The sequence below is a fragment of the Rhinolophus ferrumequinum genome, chromosome 2, assembly GCF_004115265.2.
Source record: "Rhinolophus ferrumequinum isolate MPI-CBG mRhiFer1 chromosome 2, mRhiFer1_v1.p, whole genome shotgun sequence".
NCBI classification, from domain to species: Eukaryota; Metazoa; Chordata; class Mammalia; order Chiroptera; family Rhinolophidae; genus Rhinolophus; species Rhinolophus ferrumequinum.
Genome location: NC_046285.1, coordinates 64,517,819 through 64,536,642, shown reverse-complemented (window position 1 = coordinate 64,536,642; position 18,824 = coordinate 64,517,819). Strand labels below are relative to the sequence as shown.

Here is an 18,824-nt window from a genome sequence, read left to right as displayed (position 1 = left end):
AAGAAAAGGCATTTCAGTAAAAATCTTTACCATTTAAAAAAGATTTTTGGTTATTTTTCCATAAGTCATTTTTCAAGTATATAACCACAGCATATTCATGTATGATTCAGGTATTCAGAATTAATATCCTCTTTCTCAATTGCTTATGTAAAGGAATAAGTCTTAAAGCTTATTTCACATATGAAATAGTTTAAACTCACAAAAGTAAATATATGATTTTGTGTTTGTGCTATCACTGTATGTATGACAATTATTTATAGTCGGTCACATTTTCCAAAGGGTTTACTGTGGAAAGCAACCAAACCTCCCACCTAAATTTTGTAATTAACTTTGTAAAGCGTATTGTTAACTTGTGTACTTATTAAATGAGTTTAAATTTTAGTTTTAAAATTTTGAAATTTACGGCTGTCTTTTTCCTATAATTATTTCTGACCAGATCAGACACTGATCTTTAGCTCGAGGTATAATGCATAATTCATCCAGATTTCTGTACTTTCTAACTGGTTTCTGGGCCTACTCATTGCTCTTCCAATCATCTTTAATGCTTCTCCTCTACTTCAGACTCCTTTGCACGATAAACAGGTACGCTACCCACCCAACTTTGATAAATTGTTAGTTTCATCATTTCTGCACCCCTAAATCTCTAACCTTAAAATTTCTTCAAATCATCTTCCTCATGAATTGGGAGACACTATACAAAAAATAAAAATAAAACTATCTCCCTACCTCTTCCCAAAATCATTACTGCAGCCTCCAGTATTGTACTGGAATGCTTTAAGATCAGGTTAGCAGATTGCCACCATTGCTTTGTGCTTTCCCAGAAAAATCACATCACCCTTACACTTGAAAGCCATTTACTCTGGGGGGAAAACATCAAAACTGTCAAAAACATGGAGACGCAGCATTTTTAGTATAAAAGGGAATAAACCCTTGAGGGTTTTTATCTATTAGATTACATCCTAGTTTTTAAATATCCAGACTCTTGAGGTGATAATATTAAGCCTCCTATCTTTATTTGCCATTCTCCCATACGTTGGTGCTTGGTTTTTAACAAAACAAGGTACAGGAAACAGATGTATCTCTCATGCTTGAAAAATGGGGATATCAGCAGATGTAGAATTCTAAGAATCAGGCATCTTACTCATTAAAATTTCACTATGTCCAGGTAACCATACTAATTAAGACAGGAAAATAACTGATTTTTTAGATTTTTCTATTTTAACAACAAAAAAGTTGGGGTGCTTGTTACATGTCTCTGACTTCAAGCAGCTCTCCATCTTGTAGGTGAGTCAGTCAAGTAAACAGACACCATATTTCATTTATTTTTAGTTGTATATTTTTCCCCACACTTAAAAAGCTGAAGTTGGAATATTTCTTAATATTCATAGTGTGTCAGAGTTTAATTGGCAGCGTGTTTTTTTCTTAGTGGTGCATGAAATAATGGTGCATCTTATAGTGTCTTACATTAATGAGAAAGGGTAACCCATTCAATGAAGTATGTTGAGCAATAATAATATATAGAAGGTACAAAGACAGCACAGACAAAAAAAGTTATTAACTCAGTGTGGGGCAGTCAGGGGAGTTTATAGGAGAGCCTATGGTGATGATGGAAAAGGAGTGGACAGGAGCAGCATATGCAAAGGTTAGCTGAGTGAGAGCACATGGCATGTTTAGTGACCAAGTATTACTCAGTTATGCTGGTGTATGAGGTGGGAAATGAGGCTGCTGCCAGATTTTACTAGGTCTTACATATCAGCTGGGTAGAATGATTTGAATTTTATTGTGTAGATATTGAGAAATATTGAATGATTCTCCCGTTTGTTTTCATTGAAGGATTTATGTTCAGAATTACAATTTTGAAAGATCACAGTGCAGGAGTTTCAGAGAATGATCGAGAAGGTGAAGAGATACAAGCATAATGCCTGTAGGGAATTGTAGTAGTTCCCTGTTGGGAGTAGGCAGTGAAAATGGTATTAAAATCGTATTAAAAATGAAGGGATTTGAGAAACATTTAACAGAAATATTTGGCAGAAATCAATGAGGGGTAAGAAATATGAAGGTGTTCACGATTCTGGAAACCTTCAGAGGTATTTGCGTGTGATGCCTGGGTCCACTAGCTGTGATAAGCGGTGCTGAGGTGAGGTTAGGCAGGAGGGGGAGAGGAAGCCTGTGCTCCAGCTACGTTGAATTTGAGGCGCCCATGGGACATCAGGTGGAGTTGATGTTGATGTACAGTAAGGCGTTCAGGATGCAGATTTAGATGAAGTTGAGGGCTCGAAAGAGAGATTTGAGGTTGGAGTTATTACTATTTAGGCAGAAGTTGAGGCTGTAGGAGTGATTATTTTAACCTACTTCATAAAGTAGTTGTGAAGATGAGTGGGAAAAATCGACAGCACTCAGCACTGACCTTTTACAGGGTCCCATGGCCACATCTTTCTTAAACATCTGGCACTGGTATGTTATCTTCATTCAATGCAAGCAGAAAAAAGTATTGTCTCTATTTACTTTTTTATTAAATGTCAAATAGCAAGAGATTCCAAACATGAGCTTAAGTTCTCCTCTCAGCTGCAGGAAACTTTTTAAAAAATATTTTCCAGCTTTATTGAGGTAATACTTGACATATACATGGTGTAAGTTTATGTCCAATGTGTTGATTTGTTTGTTTAAAAAAATTTTAAAAAATTTTTCAATTACAGTTAATTCAGCTGCAGGGAACTTTAATGTTGAAGACTGATGTGTGCATATTTTGGTTTTAGAAAACTAAGAAGAGTATTAAAATGATTATATAAACAAAGTGGTGTGGAGTTAATTCAGACATGGAAGATAGAGCATTTTAACTGGATTCTGGGGATAGTTTTAACAGGTACAATTACAGGTGGAAAAGTAAAGGATATGTTTTCTGATATATCTGAATATGGGGCTCTTACGCTGCTTAGCTGTTGAGAGAGAAGGACTGAACAAGGGAAGTTGGGACCGAATTGGGGAGGGCAGGGGCTCAATACAAAGTCAGAGTATCTGAACTATTTCGTAGGCAGCAGAGAGTGTTTTAGCAAAAGAGCAACGTGAGTTGTGTGTTTTAGGAAGATGCTTCTGAATATTGCATGGCTTGGAGGGGATGTTGATTACTTAAGCCAGTGAGGTAAGGAGCGCATGGAACGAAATGGGAAGTTTGAGTCTTAGAATCAAGAGGCCTTGACAACTGATGAATAAGGGGGTGGATGCAATGAAGATGACAGAGATTTTTAGCCTGCCTAATTTGAGTTGGGGGTACCACTAACTGGGAATAGTCTGAGCATGAGGGAAAGAAAATGACTAATTTTTGATTGTTGCCTTGGAGACACAAAAAAATTCTACAGTATTTTATTTGATTCTCAGAAAGATCACAATTGTCAAAAACATAACTTCCTAAAGTCATTTGTATTTTTAAAATTGACTATTGAAACCTGACCTTTACGTAATTAATGAATACCTAATTGAGAAGTTCCAGGCTTTAGAGAGTGATGGAAGATGTGTATTTTCGTGGTAGGAAGGTCCGAAATCCTGGCAGTCACCTGTTTGTAGGCAGTGATCCCCCTAATATGTTTAGATTGTAAGCAGATGGCTCTACTACATCAACAACAAATCATGAAGGCTCAGAATATTTGAAGAGTTGTAGATGAAAAAGGGGCCACGTACTAAGCCTGAAAAGCTCAGGGGAGGACTGCATGGTAGACCTTACAAACTCAGAGACCAAAAGTAACCACATAGGATGGTCTGAACATAAAAATTCCTACCTAAGAGAGAGTCATGGTGGGTAATCATATCCTAGGCCTGTAGCTTCAAAGGTCAGTCTTGCCCCTAAGTAAGCCTGTCCATTGTCTTTTTGCATCTAAGATAACATACCTTTGAAAAGTCAGAGTAGTCTCCTTTTCTAGACCCCTCAGGGCACAACATCCATACCAGAGCAGGAGACCACAGAACCCCTCATTGTTATCTTGTTTCTCACATACCATCTCTATGTGCTGTAAATGTTAATTATTAGCTATCCTGTACCCACCAATGTAAAAGAAGTATGTGTCTCTCCCTTTTACTTTTTATCCAATCCCAGAGATTTCTCCGCCTTGTTTTCTCCTGTCCCCTTAATCTACAACCAATGAATTTCATGTAACCTTCCTTATCTCTCATCCTTTTATTCTAAGCTGCAAAACTGCCATTCTCTGGAGCATTTTCTCGATTCATAGGGATTCTGCTCCCCAGCAACTGTCATCAGTTTGGCTCAAACTCATAAAAATTCTCTATAGGTTTGGACATTTCTTACACTGACAGTTTAGTGCTGTTAAAGAGAAAGAAACACAAGTCCAAAATGGCGTCACTGCTGCTAAAAGGACAGAATACCAAACCTAGATTTAATACCTGATCTAATTGCGGTTTCAACCTCTCCCAGAAACATTATCTTAACCAGTATGGAATTCTCTGGTCAAGCACTATGTGTGGGTCCTCTTCATTCCCCCACAGAAAGAAGAGTGAATCAACACAATAAAAACCCTTCCCTTTCTCTTCCCCCAAAGAAAAGATACCCTAGCCCAAATATAACCCTTTCTCTTTTTTGGTAATAGCTCCCTTACCACTCCCTCCCAATAAATCCTTCCATTTTGTACAACTCCTTGGAGCACTCTTCTAGTTGCTAGATGGGATGCTGCCTGATTTATGAATTGCATAGTAAAGCCAATTAGATCTTCAAATTTAATCAGCTGACTATTTTAAAATAGTGTCTACAGTAACAGTATAACAGTTAAATGCTTGGCCTCTCTGACTCCATCTTGTTCAAACCTGTTTTGTTCTCATGGCCTCAGGCTAATAGCTCTGCTTAGTTTTGCATATAGACATGCTAATCATTAGAAGAATTCTGCTTGAGGGAAGTTTTACAAAAACAGCCCCTTATAAGAAGGTGCCTCTTCTAAGGATATGTGGGAAGTATCTGCAAAAATAATAATTTTTCAAATCAAAGATTTACAGGAACCTAGACCAGACTCACATTAACTAGAATCAACAGACAAAGAACAAAGAAGTTTCACAATCTTCCTCAGACTACTGCTGGCTCCCAGATGTCTGTGGTTGTTGATTACCTCCTGTCCCTCCCATTTCCCCTTCCCATGACATAAAAAATGTTTGAACTTGTCCTTTTTTTCCTTGTACTTTCTTAAGATGGATTTGAGGCACGACAAGGTCTCCTATCTTTTCAATTGGTACCATCTTGATCAATAATCCTTTCCTACTCAAACTCTGGTATTTTGAGTTTTGGCCTTTTGAAGCAACTGGCACATGGACTTTGGTTCAGTAAAAACAGCTGTATTATGGGGGCAACAGTTGATATAAAGTACTTAGGGGAACTGTGCTGGACGTGTCACATGCATTATCGTAGGGGTCAGTGAACTCTTTCTATAAAGAGTAAATATGATAGTAAATATGTTCTCCAGCTTAGTGGGGGACACAGCCTTTGTCCTAACTACTCAACTCTGCCCGTACAGAGCAAAAGCAACCATAATTGAATAAGCATGGCTGTGTTATGATGAAACTTAGTTTATGGTCACTGAAATGTGAATTTCATATAATTTTCATGTGTCACAAAATACTATCCTTAAAAATATTTTATTACCCATTGAGAAATCGAATAGTTATTCTTAGCTGACAGGCCATACAAAAACAGCAGATTGTTATTTGGCCCTGGGCCCATAGTTTGCTGACTTCTGTATTATCTCACTGGGTTAGTGAGGGTTTCCTGAATGATCAGGTATATGGAGATTATACTGTCAAGTGAATGGGTAGGAGTTTTCTCACTAGCCTGTTCCCCACGCTATTATCAGTCACTTTCTGTTACACTGTTGGCAAGGAGACTGATGGGGCTTTATTCAGTTGTGCTTAAGGGTAAGAGCAGCTCCTGTAGGTGTGGACTCTAGACAAGCCAATTTAACACCTGCTTTCAACTACAAGGATATACAACTGATCTTGAGGGCTTGAGTTGGAGTAACATGACCAGAATTGGGTGTTTTTATAGTTATAGTTCAAGCTGCCTCGAGTGTGGCCAAGAGGTAAAGCTACAGGTTGTTGCAGTAATCCAGGTAAGAGACAGTGGAGATCTTGACTGGGCTGGCAGAAACAGAACAGTAGACAGATTGGAGATGTATTTAGGATTAGGTTCTCGCTTGGATAAGGATTCATTACATTGTTTTATACCTGTCTCACAGGACAAAAGAGATTGATGACACTTTAAAAATAATTTTTAAAGTGCTGCCTAAATTTGGTTGGGATAGAATTATCATCTCTTTAGTTATTAATAACCACTTAAAATATTACAGGATATCGTTGGGTTGTCTGATTTACTGATTTTTGTACCCCAAAGTAGAGCATTTTTATTTTTTCAACATAAAACTTAGTTGAAAATAAGTTTTCTGACACAAAAAAAGAAATTTCATTTACCATACTCCAAAACCAGGAATCATCGCGTGGAGACACTTTCAATTTCCAGTCTGTTACCAGAGGTTTCCCTTGTTCTAGGGGTTGCCCCCTGCTCTTCTGTGCTCACCCCTGGACTCCCCCCCACACTTGCCTCCTCTGCGTCGGATTCCCATCTCCCCAATCTCCCGCCTCCTCAGGTAGCTCCGCCCCCTCCAGCTTCGCGTCCCAATTCCTCCTCTTCTTCCGTCTCTTTCCCCTCTCCCCGCCCCCATGGCTGCCTTCCATTGGCTAAACTGGCTGAACCGCGGTAGGGAGCCCCAGATACCAGTTCTGATTGGCTGAAGGGTAGCGGGCCTCTCATGATTGGCTGATAGGAGCAGACAGCAAGTGTGACTGCGCACCGGGTGTGTGAATGCTGCTTTGTTGCCTGAGGGGGGTGACTGTGGAAGTTAAGCGGGTCAGAGGCTAGCGCTTCTCAGGACCCGCAGTCGCGGCCTTTGTAGTCACGTCGCCCGGTAGCCTTCAACGTAGAAATCGTGCCAACAGCAGTCATGAGCGGCGGCGTGTACGGGGGAGGTGAGTGCAGTCGGACTAGAGCAAGCCGTTTTAGGGTGCGATGCCCCCAACCCCTCCCCTCCGCGGTGGTCTCTTCCGGCCTGCCAGACCCATCCCCACCCAGCGCTCTGCCTGCCCCTGGCGCCCACCGGGCTCACTGGAGTCTCCTGGAGTCACCGCATCCTGCGGTCCCTTCCAGCCTCGGTCCTCGGAGGAGCGGGTTTGGGGGATGCGCGCCGGCCGCGGGGATGGGAGGGCAGCTGCGTCCTGGGGGCCGGCCCACTGAGCCTCGGCTTGAGTGACCTGTCCCAGGGTCGCATGTCTCCCAGTGTCTCCATAACTCTGCATGTCGGGGTGTGCGCGCGTGTGTTTAAACTTGGGAAGTCTCTGCAGTTTGCGGGGGGGTTTCCGCAACGCCCGGTAGATGGCAAAGCGAGCGCGATAGGTAGAAGTGATTGGAAGAGTGGCGGCCACTCAGGACGCAGCCTGCTCTCGGTCCGCGCTCAGCGCTCCTGCTGCCTCACGCCTTTCAAACACTCCTGCGTTTTGTTGACTGGATTGTCCAAGTTCCTCGTGCGCGTGTCCGGGATGAATTTGGGAATACAGGTAATTTAAGAATGCTTTCCTTGGGTAGGCTGCGGTGTAGTAGAAAGATTACCAGGGGCCTGGGAGTCACACAGACCTGGGTTGTAATACCAGCCTCACCATTCGTTTAGCGCTTTGGCCTTGGGCAGGTGACTTTAAGTTTTCTCAACTTCAGGCTCCTCATTTGTGGAATGATAATTCCCACCCAGTTTGTGGTTGTGAAGGTTGTGCATGAAAATGGTGGTTCATGAAGTAATGGTGCATTTTACAGCGTCTTATATTGAAGAGAAAAAGTGTAAATCATTCAATGAAGTATGTTCAATAATGACAACATACAGAGAAGGTACAAAGGTAGCACAGACAAGCAAGTAATTAACAGTGTGGGGCAGTTGGGACTTAAGAAGAGAGACTGTGGCGATGGTGGAAGAGGAGTGGACAGGGACAGCATATGTAAAGGTTAGCTGAGTGAGAGCACATGGCATGTTTAGTGACCAAGTATTACTCAGTTATGCTGGTGTATGAGGTGGGAAATGAGGCTGCTGCCAGATTTTGCTAGGTCTTAAATATCAGCTGGTAGAATGATAATGAGAAACTACTGAATGATTCTCCTGTTTGTTTTCATTGAAAGATTTTTGTTCAGAATTACAATTTTGAAAGATCACAGTGCAGGAGTTTCAGAGGAAGATTGAGAAGGTGAAGGGATATAAGTATAATACCTGTAGGGAATTGTAGTAGTTCCTTGTTGAGATTAGGCAGGGACAGTGGTATAAAAATTAAGGGATTTCGGAAATATTTAACAGAAATATTTGGCAGAAATTGATGAGGCATAATAAATAAGAAGGTGTTCACGATTCTGGAAACCTTCAGAGGTATTTGCGTGTGATGCCTGGGTCCACTAGCTGTGATAAGCGGTGCTGAGGTGAGGTTAGGCAGGAGGGGGAGAGGAAGCCTGTGCTCCAGCTACGTTGAATTTGAGGCGCCCATGGGACATCAGGTGGAGTTGATGTACAGTAAGGCGTTCAGGATGCAGATTTAGATGAAGTTGAGGGCTCGAAAGAGAGATTTGAGGTTGGAATTATTACTATTTAGGCAGAAGTTGAGGCTGTAGGGGTGGAGCAGATTACCTAAGGAGGGTAAATTAGGAGAGGGTCCTAACATGGGTCTCTATCCTCCCCAAGGAGTCCATGGATATATTTTATTACAATTGGTTTCCTTTTTATAATCTATTTAAAAACATTCTAAGAAGGGATTCATAAGTTTCTGAAGCTGTCTCTATTAGTTTGCTGGGGCTGCCATGACAAAGTACCACAGACTGAGTTGTTTAAACAACAGAAATTAATTTTCTTACAGTCTTGGAGGCTAGAAATCTGAGGTCAGGCTGTCTCTAGCATTGTTTTCTTCAGAGGCCTTTTTCCTTAGCTTAAATGTTATGTTCTTCCAGTGTCTTCACATGGTCTTCCCTCTGTACGTATCTGTGTCCAGATTCCTTCTTTATATAAGGATGGACACCAGTCATATTAGATTAGAGCTCACCCTAATGACTTCATTTTAATTTAATCACACTATAAAGACCTTATCTCCAAATACTGTTCTATTCTAAGTTACTAGGACTTAAGACTTCAGCACATGAATTTTAGGGGGAAACAGTTTTGCCCAGATCATTTGGTCTATGACACAGAACAGGTTAAGAGACCTGGTACAGGGCAAAATATTGATTCTTGAGGACAGGAGTTGAAATTTTTGGTTAAGCAGCCAATTAATTTAGTTAGGGTATTTCTTTACCTGGCTTTCTGGTTAATCCAAGTGTTACTTGGAAAGTTTACTAATCCATTCTTATTTCTATACTTACTATTTGTACTTGAGTTTACATGCTATGGTAAAAACAAATGCAGTGTTCTACTTTTAAGGACTCCTATATTCAGACAAAATAATTCAGATCAGAGAATTGTATAGGGAAGGATTAATTACTTTGGGAAATGTAACAAATGCAGAAACTTTCAAATTAGAAATAAAAATAGGTGGCTCTTCATTTTATTTAAGTAAAAATGAGATCATTAATCTGTAACGACACCATTTCTCACCTGTAAATATTTGTAGTGTAACAATTGAGTTTTCTTTATTTTAAATTTTATTTCAAAAATTAAAATAGTTCAAACATATTAAGAAATAAAAAATATGTGTAAGTTTGTATGGGATACTTCTGTGGTCACTACGCTTAGATTAAATAGATATAATATTTTGCTATATTTGCCTCATATTTTAAGAAATAAAATGTTAATGATATGGAGTCCCTCTCTCCCCCTCGTAGAGATAACCACTGAACTGAAGTTGGTATGTAACATTCCAAGACTCCATGCTTATTTTTAAAGTTTTATTAAGTATGTATGTTTCCATAGTAAATTAAATAGTATCATAATATTAGTAGTATCACCCAAGGTCACATAGTGAACATTATAGTAGGTGTCATTTTATACATATATATATATATATTTTGTCACTAGCCTTTTAAACTGATCATTCTTTTGAGATGTATTCATTTTGATACATATGTGTATGGGGGGTGCCAAAAAAATGTATACACATGACTTGTATTCACGTTTTGTTATCGGTATATATTGAGAATTACAATTTTAATACAGTTTTTTCCTTTAAAAAAATTTTTTTTTTAAGTTTATTGGGGTGACAATTGTTAGTCAAGTTACACGGATTAGTTTTTTCCTCGCTTAAAATGTGTATACATTTTTTTGGCACCTTATGTAGATCTAGACCACTCATTTTAAGAGGTATATAGTATTTCACTGTATTAATAAACTGTAGTTAATGTGTTTCCCTATAGAGAGAGACCATTAGATTAATTCTACCTTTTCCCGTGGCACGCAGTGTGACAATAATAATTATCATAGCAGCTACCACTTATTGTGCTTATTTTGTGTCAGGTACTGTTCTAAGTGCTTACATACATTAAAGCATTTAGCACGTTTTATAGTTATAGCATCCAGTGAGATCAGAAGTATCATTATGCACATTTTACATATGAGGAGACTGAGGCAGAGAGATTAATTACCCAAGGTCACATAGTGAACATTATAGTAGGTATCATTTTATAATACATGTGAGAGAGTTTCTTTACACAAGATATGTGTCATTTCTGTGTATGGACATTTTCAACTTTAGTAGATACGACTAAATTGCCCATAGTGATTGCACCAATTCACAGCTTTTACTAGCAGGTTTATAAAATCTGTTTCTCTACCTGTTTGACAGCACTTGGGTCTTATCAGACTCATTAATTTTTGCCACTTTAATGGTGATACATAGTATTTCTTTATTATTTTAAGTGATTGAAAAAATTCTCCTTTGAAAACCAAAGTGCTTTGTTTTAGGAGGTGTGCCATTTTCGGTGAAGTAATTTTAAAGTACAATTAGAGGATTTTCTCTGAATTTGAATGTGAAAAAAAAATTACCACCTTTCTCCCTCAGTGTTAAACTTTATCTCCAAAAAATCTTTGAAATGTGCACATTTTGATACTTCATTTAAATGATTTTTACTTGATCTATATAGTAATACCTTAAACTCTTATTCTTCAGGGTCCTTATTTTTCTTGGGGTTTTGCTCAGTTTCTTCCCTAATTGCATGGAATATAATTTCCCTTAATGTGTGAAAAATGGTACCTAAATGTACTGAATTTCTTCCCTTTGCCGAGATAAATTTTCCACCCATTTCCACCTTCTCTGTGTCCTTGAAGACTGACCCTTATAGACTGCATCAGGGTTTTCTTGACCACTGGTTTTGCAAGTGGTAGGATAACCATACTTACTGATTTGTGCCTCTTGTCTTGGTACAGTTATTAATAGGAAACCCTTTCACGTTCAGAAGTAGCCCAGTTTGGATGAGAAATCATGAAGTCATCCTAGCCCATGGGGAGGAGGAGGAGAGAGGTTGGCATATTTTTTTTTTAGTCTGGTTCCTTCCCCTCAGGGGCCAAGGGTGCATCCCTCAAGTGAAGGTCAGAGCTCCTGTAAGGTAACCCTTCCAACACAAATTCTGGGTTCTAGAAAAAGTTCCTTCGCAGTTTCTTCAGTTCTAAGGGTGGCAGTTTCTTCTAATTCTGTTATTGTTAGTCCCAGGATACCATACTGTCTGTTTTTTCTATGCTGTGCCTATGTCTTTGTAAATAGTTCCTTTAATAAGTTAACTCTCCTCATATTACCCAGTTTTAGTGTACCATCTCTTGCCTGATTGAACCTCTACTGATATACCATGTATGAAACTTTATTTTAATTAAATGAATCTTTAGTGTGTATTTAAATTAAAACTAGATTCAAAGTAGTAATAATATGAATGTAATGCCTGTTTTAATTTTGGTAGACCTTTCACATGTGTTCTCATTTTGAGTATGTTAAGTACTCTTTCAATTTTCACATGGTACTTGTAAGTTATTGTTAATTATCCTCTTTTCTTTTCAGATGAAGTTGGAGCCCTTGTTTTTGACATTGGATCCTACACTGTGAGAGCTGGTTACGCTGGTGAGGACTGTCCCAAGGTAAGTGTAATGTTAGAGCTAATTGCATATGTGAGGGCCATTCATGTAGAATTAAATTCATGCAGAAATTCTGACTCATACATGATAAAAGGCATTAGTTAGGGGAAGAAAGCAGGTAAAACTTGTAAACATGTTTTTGACTCTTGCAGGTGGATTTCCCCACAGCCATTGGTATGGTGCTAGAAAGAGACGATGGAAGCACACTGATGGAAATAGATGGCGATAAAGGCAAACAAGGCGGCCCCACCTATTACATAGATACTAATGCCCTGCGCGTTCCGAGGGAGAACATGGAGGCCATCTCACCACTCAAAAATGGGATGGGTACGATGTGTTTTCTGTGGACTTGATAATAAATATAGAGCATGCGTGGTGCATTTTAGATATAAAGCAGCAGCTTTTTATAAGTTGAACATCAGGTATTTTTTGTTTTTATTCCACAAACTGATGTTCCAGGCACTGAGAATATAAAGATGCGTAAAACACTTTCCTTTCCCTCAAGAGATTCATAGGTAGGGGAGCTAGATGTATTTATAAAATGTGTGGGATAAGTGCTGTTATATAGCTATGTCTATAAGCAGTGGGATTAGAGAGCAGAGGTATTTAAGTCTATCCTAGTGGGTCAGTTATGGTTTTCACAAAGGAGATAACCTTTGTACTGAGTCTGGATCAATGAATAAGAATTCGCCTGATAAGACTGAGTAAAGCAGAGCAGCCAGCACCTGTGAAGAGATGGAGTTGTGAAAGAAGGTCACATGTTTAGAAATGTTATCAATTAAGTATGGCTGTAACATTGGGTGTCTTAGGGCCAGTTGCAGGAAAGGTAGGCAGAGAACAATCACGAAAGAGCTTGTAAACCATGCCAGGGGTGTATTAAGCTGGCAACTGGAAGATAACCCCAAAGGAATTTAAACAGGGATGTGAAATGCTCATCGTTGCCAGGTGGAAAGACTATTCTAACAGTAATATGCAGGCTAGACTGGAGAGAGATACTAGAGACAGGAAGATTAGAGTCCAGTTGAGAAATGAAGAGGATTTAAATTATAACACTGATGGCAGAAATCCTGAGATGGCCTTCAGAGATATCTGGGAGACAGATGGTACTTAAGTGATTAGAGAGCTGAAAAGCAGAGAAGAGCCGAGAAAGTTTCCTAGATTTTTTTTTTTAATTAAAATTTATTGGGGTGACAATGGTCAACAAAACTACATAGGTTTCAAGTGTACAATTCTATAATACATCATTTATATATCGCATTACGTGTTCATCACCCAGAGTCAGACAGTTCTTCCATCACCATATAAGTTTCTTAGATTTTTTATTGGGGTGACTAAATAGAGGGCACCATGCATTGAGGTAGGAGTACAAGGTGAAGGAGCAAGTTTTATGGTCTTACGAGGCAACTGTAGTGCTAATACCCAAGTTCGGTTATTCACTAGAAGGACTGACAGGACTCAGCACATATTTGTACTTGTGGCTCAGATTATTACTGAAATAATTCAAAGCAAAGCAACAAAGGGAAAAAAGGGAGAATGGAGTGAAGTCCAGAGGAAACCAGTGCACAGCTCCCGAGAGTCTTCTCACAGTGGATCATACAGGATATGCCTAATTCTTCCGGCATCGAGTTGTAACACCATGTGTGTTGTCTACTAGGGGAGCTCATTAGAGATTCAGTACCCAAGGGTTTTACTGGGGGCTGGTTATGTAGGTACCGTGTGCCTAGCATATACGAAAATCCCAGACTCCCATAGGAACAGGCATTCATCATAGGCCACATTGTACAAACAGTTAAGGCACAGTGAGCTACTCCTAGCATTTAGGGAAAGTTTTTTGTCAGTGTAGGGAATTGTTTACCAGTCAAGTGCTCAGATGCCAGCCAAGGGTCAACCTTGTAAGCAGGCCTCTCTCAGTCTTGCTGTGTTAACTCTTTTCTGCATAGCAAGTAATTGAATTTGTTACTGAGTTCAGTCTTCGAACATAGGTGCTGATCTAGTAAGCAGGTGAGAAAGATTTTAAGACATGGAGTTATGTTACCCAGAAAGAATTTGAAATATGAGAAGAGGGTTGAGGATGGGGTTCCTTGTGAAAAGGAATAGAGAATAATAATAACCAAATAACCAATAGAGAAGAAGAGGTGCTGATGAAGGTGAATGTGAAGGAACGTTTAGGGATGGAGGAGAAAATTCAGGAGAGAAGGCCAAGAAAAGAAAATGTCATGGAAGCATAGATGTCCAGTGACTCGCATTGTTTTAGTTGTGATATTGAAATTTCTACTAAGAAGGGTAGAGAGAACTTAGAGCTACTAACAAAGTCCATTGACCAAAAAACCGTCTTGCTAGGCCTGTGGAAGGATGTTGTACAAGTAATGACATTTCTTCTTTGGACTGTGGCAGAAAAAGTTTGTAAACTCTTGGGTAGTGAGTAGTGTCAGATAATTTAGAGAGGTCAAGCGAAATTTCAGATGTGAAGTATTCTCTGGATTTTCCCGTTAGAAGGTCAGTAGTGACCTGTGCAGACAGTTTTAATAGAATGTTCAGGTGGAAGACAAATTAAAGATATTTTATTACCTGAAGATTTTTGTCTTTAATTTTTTTTCAAGTAGATTGTGTGGTTTTTGAATTCGTCAGGTCTAGATCACAATTGTTTTACCATTCTGATCACGTACTGGGCCTCTAATAAGTACTTATTGAATACTATGTTCTTGGTATTTTAGGTCTACTAGGTACATTATTTACATTTGGGACAGGTCTTGGGGTTGTGACACTGTTGGGACTGGAGTTCTATATCCAGAAGACATGATGATGTCTATATAAGGCATTGAGTTATGAAATAGATTTGTATCTAAGTAGGTTCTGTATATTAAAGTATTTAATGCTAAATCATAGAAACAGTCTCTCAAAAGATGATGTATTCATTTTCAACTAGGCATTGTTTTCAAGGTATTAATTTTATATTCTAGTTGAAGACTGGGATAGTTTCCAGGCCATTTTAGATCATACCTACAAAATGCATGTCAAATCAGAACCCAGCCTGCATCCTGTTCTCATGTCAGAAGCACCGGTGAGACCAAGACTTTCTTTTTGTTTCTCTATTTCTTTCCCCCACTTATTGAAAAATGTTTCCTTTTTCTTTAAAGAAACATAAAAATTTATATTTTGAATTTTGAAAATTAGGGAAAGGAGGATTAATCTTTAAAGAAATACAACTTTAATTTTATTATTTCAATAAATAAAATAATTCAAAGAACAATACCAGAGCACCTTAATGGGCTTTGGTAGTTATTTATTTTTTTCCAGGGATTTATTTAACATTTGATTTCCTTGGGCTCCTTCCCATTTTGGTTTTTGAATTGTTCCTTGTGCATCAAGGGCAGTGTGTATCTTGTATCTGCTTTTATACTCAGGTTTTCAGGAGAGAAATCAAATGTTGAACAAAGGCTGGAAATTGCTGGATTGCAGTCTATGGAATTCAGAAAATTGTCAATATTCTGTTAACTGTTTCTAAACTCTAGTTTCTTTTATGAGTACCAAGTATAAGTGGGAGAATTTGGTGGTTTAAAAGTCATACTTAGGATTTTGATTACTAGATCACTCTTAAGATTTGATAATACTTTTTATAAGAATCCTATTTCCTTTAATTGAAAAATCTGTAATTTCTAGAATTCATAGCAGCAATTTTACTTATTAAATAATAACCAAATTTTAATTTATATTTATTAACTATTTACAAGTAAATAGAAATGAATTAAATATTATAAAGATGTTATGAAGATTATTTGGCATGGTATTATTCTGTTTCTAACGTTCTACATCATTGTTAATAATAGTGCTATAATGAATCTTGAACTAAGTCAACATTTTGGTTTTTAGACAATAAATAACTTGGACTTCTTTTTCCCTCTTCTCAAGTGGAACACTAGAGCAAAGAGAGAGAAACTGACCGAGTTAATGTTTGAACACTACAACATCCCTGCATTCTTCCTTTGCAAAACTGCGGTTTTGACTGCGTATCCTTGAAAGAGTAATGCTCAGTTTTTCTGTAGAAATCAATGAGATGCTATTGAAGATGATGCCCCAACAGGCAGACACTAGCCAGTTCTTGCTTGTTCAGAAGTTTGGGGTGTTTTTCCCTCTTCTTTTTAGCTCTTAGTATTTCTCACTGGAACTGATATACCAGAAGATATGAGAGGGTAATAGGAAAGAAAAACTGAAATCCTGCTTGTTAACAAGGTTTGTTTTCACATTTTGCTTTTAGAAGGGGAATGTGCATAGAAGGCAGCGTTTAAGCCAGTAAGCTTAAGTGAGTTCAGAGATTGCCATTTCCTTCCTTCCCCCCAATAACATAGAAAAGTAGAAATTGGCTGTAAATTCACTTAAGATTTCATCATCAGATACTTATAGCAAGCATATTAAGGGGCAGATAAAGAAATATGTCCTGACCTGGTATTATCTTATATTATACTATATTATACTATACCCAGTCTTATTTTACTATAAGTAAAATTTACTATAAGTAAAATAAGACTGGGTCTTATATTAATTTTTGCTCCAAAAGATGCATTAGAGCTGATTGTCTGGCTAGGTCTCATTTTCAGAGAAACATGGTAGTTGTTGCAACATTACTGACTATATTCTCTATGCTTTACATCCCCATGACTATTTTGTAACTACCAATTTGTATTTCTTAATCCCTTCACCTTTTCACCCACCTTCCTAATCCCCCTCCCCTCTCGCAACCATCGATTTGTTCTCTGTATCTATGAGTCTGTTTTGTTTGTTTATTTTGTTTATTCTCTTCTTTAGATTCCACACATAATTGAGATCATAGGGTATTTGTCTTTTGTCTGACTTTTTTCACTTAGCATAATGCCCTCTGGGTCCATTCATGTTGTTGGAAATGGTAAGATTTTCATTCTTTTTTATGGCTGAGTAATATAGCCCTTTAAAATTCATTATATCCAAAGCTGAATTTATCTTCTCTCCCCTCAAATGTATTCCTTCTCCTTCTGTCTGTCATCTTATTTCCAGTTGCCCAGACCAGAAATCTTTTATCTTTAACCCTTCAAACGCATCAGTCATCAAGACCTATGTGTATTTTTCCCAACCATCTCTCCAGTCTGTTTATTTCTCTATCCACTGCCACTGCATTAGGTGCACGCTGTTTCTGGGATTACTGCAGCCCTTCCTCTTAACTGCCCGTTCTTCATACTGTCGTGTTAATAATCTGTTCGTTGCCAGCCTGTTTTAAGCCAGAATCGCCTTCCACACTCTCCTGCATTCTTCTTCCAGGCTGTACTGAACCAGTTGCATTTGCCTGACCTCACTGTGCTCTCCTGCCTCCTGGCCTGCTCCCATATTCCTGCTCTTCCCCAGGTACCCCTCCCCAGTTTACACTAGGATTGCCCAGAGATTGGTTAGATGTCTCTCTTTAATCACCCCCCCCCACACCGGGGTATCTTGAGCTGTTCTTTTTACAGCTTTTCTTACTGATCTCTATGTCACCGAACAGGATGTCCTTCGGGGCAGGCACCTTTATGTGTCTTCTGTGCTTAAGGAATGCTCATGCCCAACTGATCTCCCTCCTTCCCTCCTTCATTAGACATCAGACTCGTCACTAGGCTCATAGATGCTCAGTAAGTACTTGATGACCGAGTGAATGGCCCTCTTCCTAACAGTGGGTTACGATGTTCCTGTTGCCGCACAAAGCTGTGCAAAATGGGTCCTGCTGATAATTCACTGGCTGTTGAGAATCCACATGGAATGGCTCTTCCCGTTGAGTTGGGGGAAACTGCCACTCAGCAGCCACACTGGTGAAAGGACACTTCTTTAATTCTGTGTGAGGATGGTTTTAGTTCTTAGCTCAACGTCCACGGCCTCCCACAGTTCTTTCCAAGTTTATGTAGATTTTGTTAACTAAATGCTTCTCAACTTGCTGTAAGCCCTTGATTTATCTCCAGAGACTGAGTGATTGTGCTAATTTTGACCAACTTAACAGATGTCTGTCTTGGGGATAAAAGTTTCCCCAAGTTTCTCTCACTACCCCTCTGGAAGTCTGTCCGGCCTGTTGTAATTTGTTTTTAAGCCAGTCATTATCTGATAGCAATTTTCATCCCTAGATTTACTTGAACACATTTTAAGCCATAATATACATGTTTACAAATGCCGTAATACAACCTTCCTTTTACAATAAACATTATTTTTAGGAGCCTGATCCTTTTCCTTAATGCTTTAAACTAGATTTGCTAATGGTCGTTCTACTGGGCTCATCTTGGACAGTGGAGCCACTCATACCACTGCTATTCCAGTTCACGATGGCTACGTCCTTCAGCAAGGTAACTGTCTGTAACCAGAATGCACGATGACAATGTTAGCTGTCGTGAAGACAGTTTCCAGATAATGTCTGTTTTTTAAGAGGTTTAAAAAAGTCTTTGGTATATATTGTGTATTTAAAACTGATGTGTGGCTTCATGCATGCTTTGAGGGATAGTTCAGTGAATTCTACTAGAAAAATATTATTCATATATAAATTCACAGATGAAATCTGTCCCAAGAAGTTTGGATTTAATGCTCTCTTGTTGAATTTGTTTCATAGGTATTGTGAAATCCCCCCTTGCTGGAGACTTTATTACAATGCAATGCAGAGAACTCTTCCAAGAAATGAATATAGAACTGATTCCTCCCTATATGATTGCATCAAAAGTAAGTGAT

The 18,824-nt window shown here is 38.8% G+C and overlaps 1 protein-coding gene across 2 annotated transcripts in view; it reads left to right on the top strand.

The window, feature by feature from the left end:
* Positions 1-18,824, top strand: part of ACTL6A (actin like 6A) — a 29,005-nt gene that overhangs the window by 1,888 nt on the left and 8,293 nt on the right. The window contains exons 1-7 of one of the 2 annotated variants that reach the window (XM_033126053.1): positions 6,823-7,011; positions 12,043-12,119; positions 12,269-12,443; positions 15,077-15,177; positions 16,026-16,123; positions 18,354-18,448; positions 18,709-18,815. In XM_033126053.1, the coding sequence (XP_032981944.1) occupies positions 6,987-7,011; positions 12,043-12,119; positions 12,269-12,443; positions 15,077-15,177; positions 16,026-16,123; positions 18,354-18,448; positions 18,709-18,815 (678 nt within the window). In that variant the 5' untranslated portion in view covers positions 6,823-6,986. Of the gene's footprint in view, positions 1-6,822; positions 7,012-12,042; positions 12,120-12,268; positions 12,444-15,076; positions 15,178-16,025; positions 16,124-18,353; positions 18,449-18,708; positions 18,816-18,824 lie in introns of those variants that run through there. The other variant, XM_033126043.1, reaches the window with a different exon arrangement.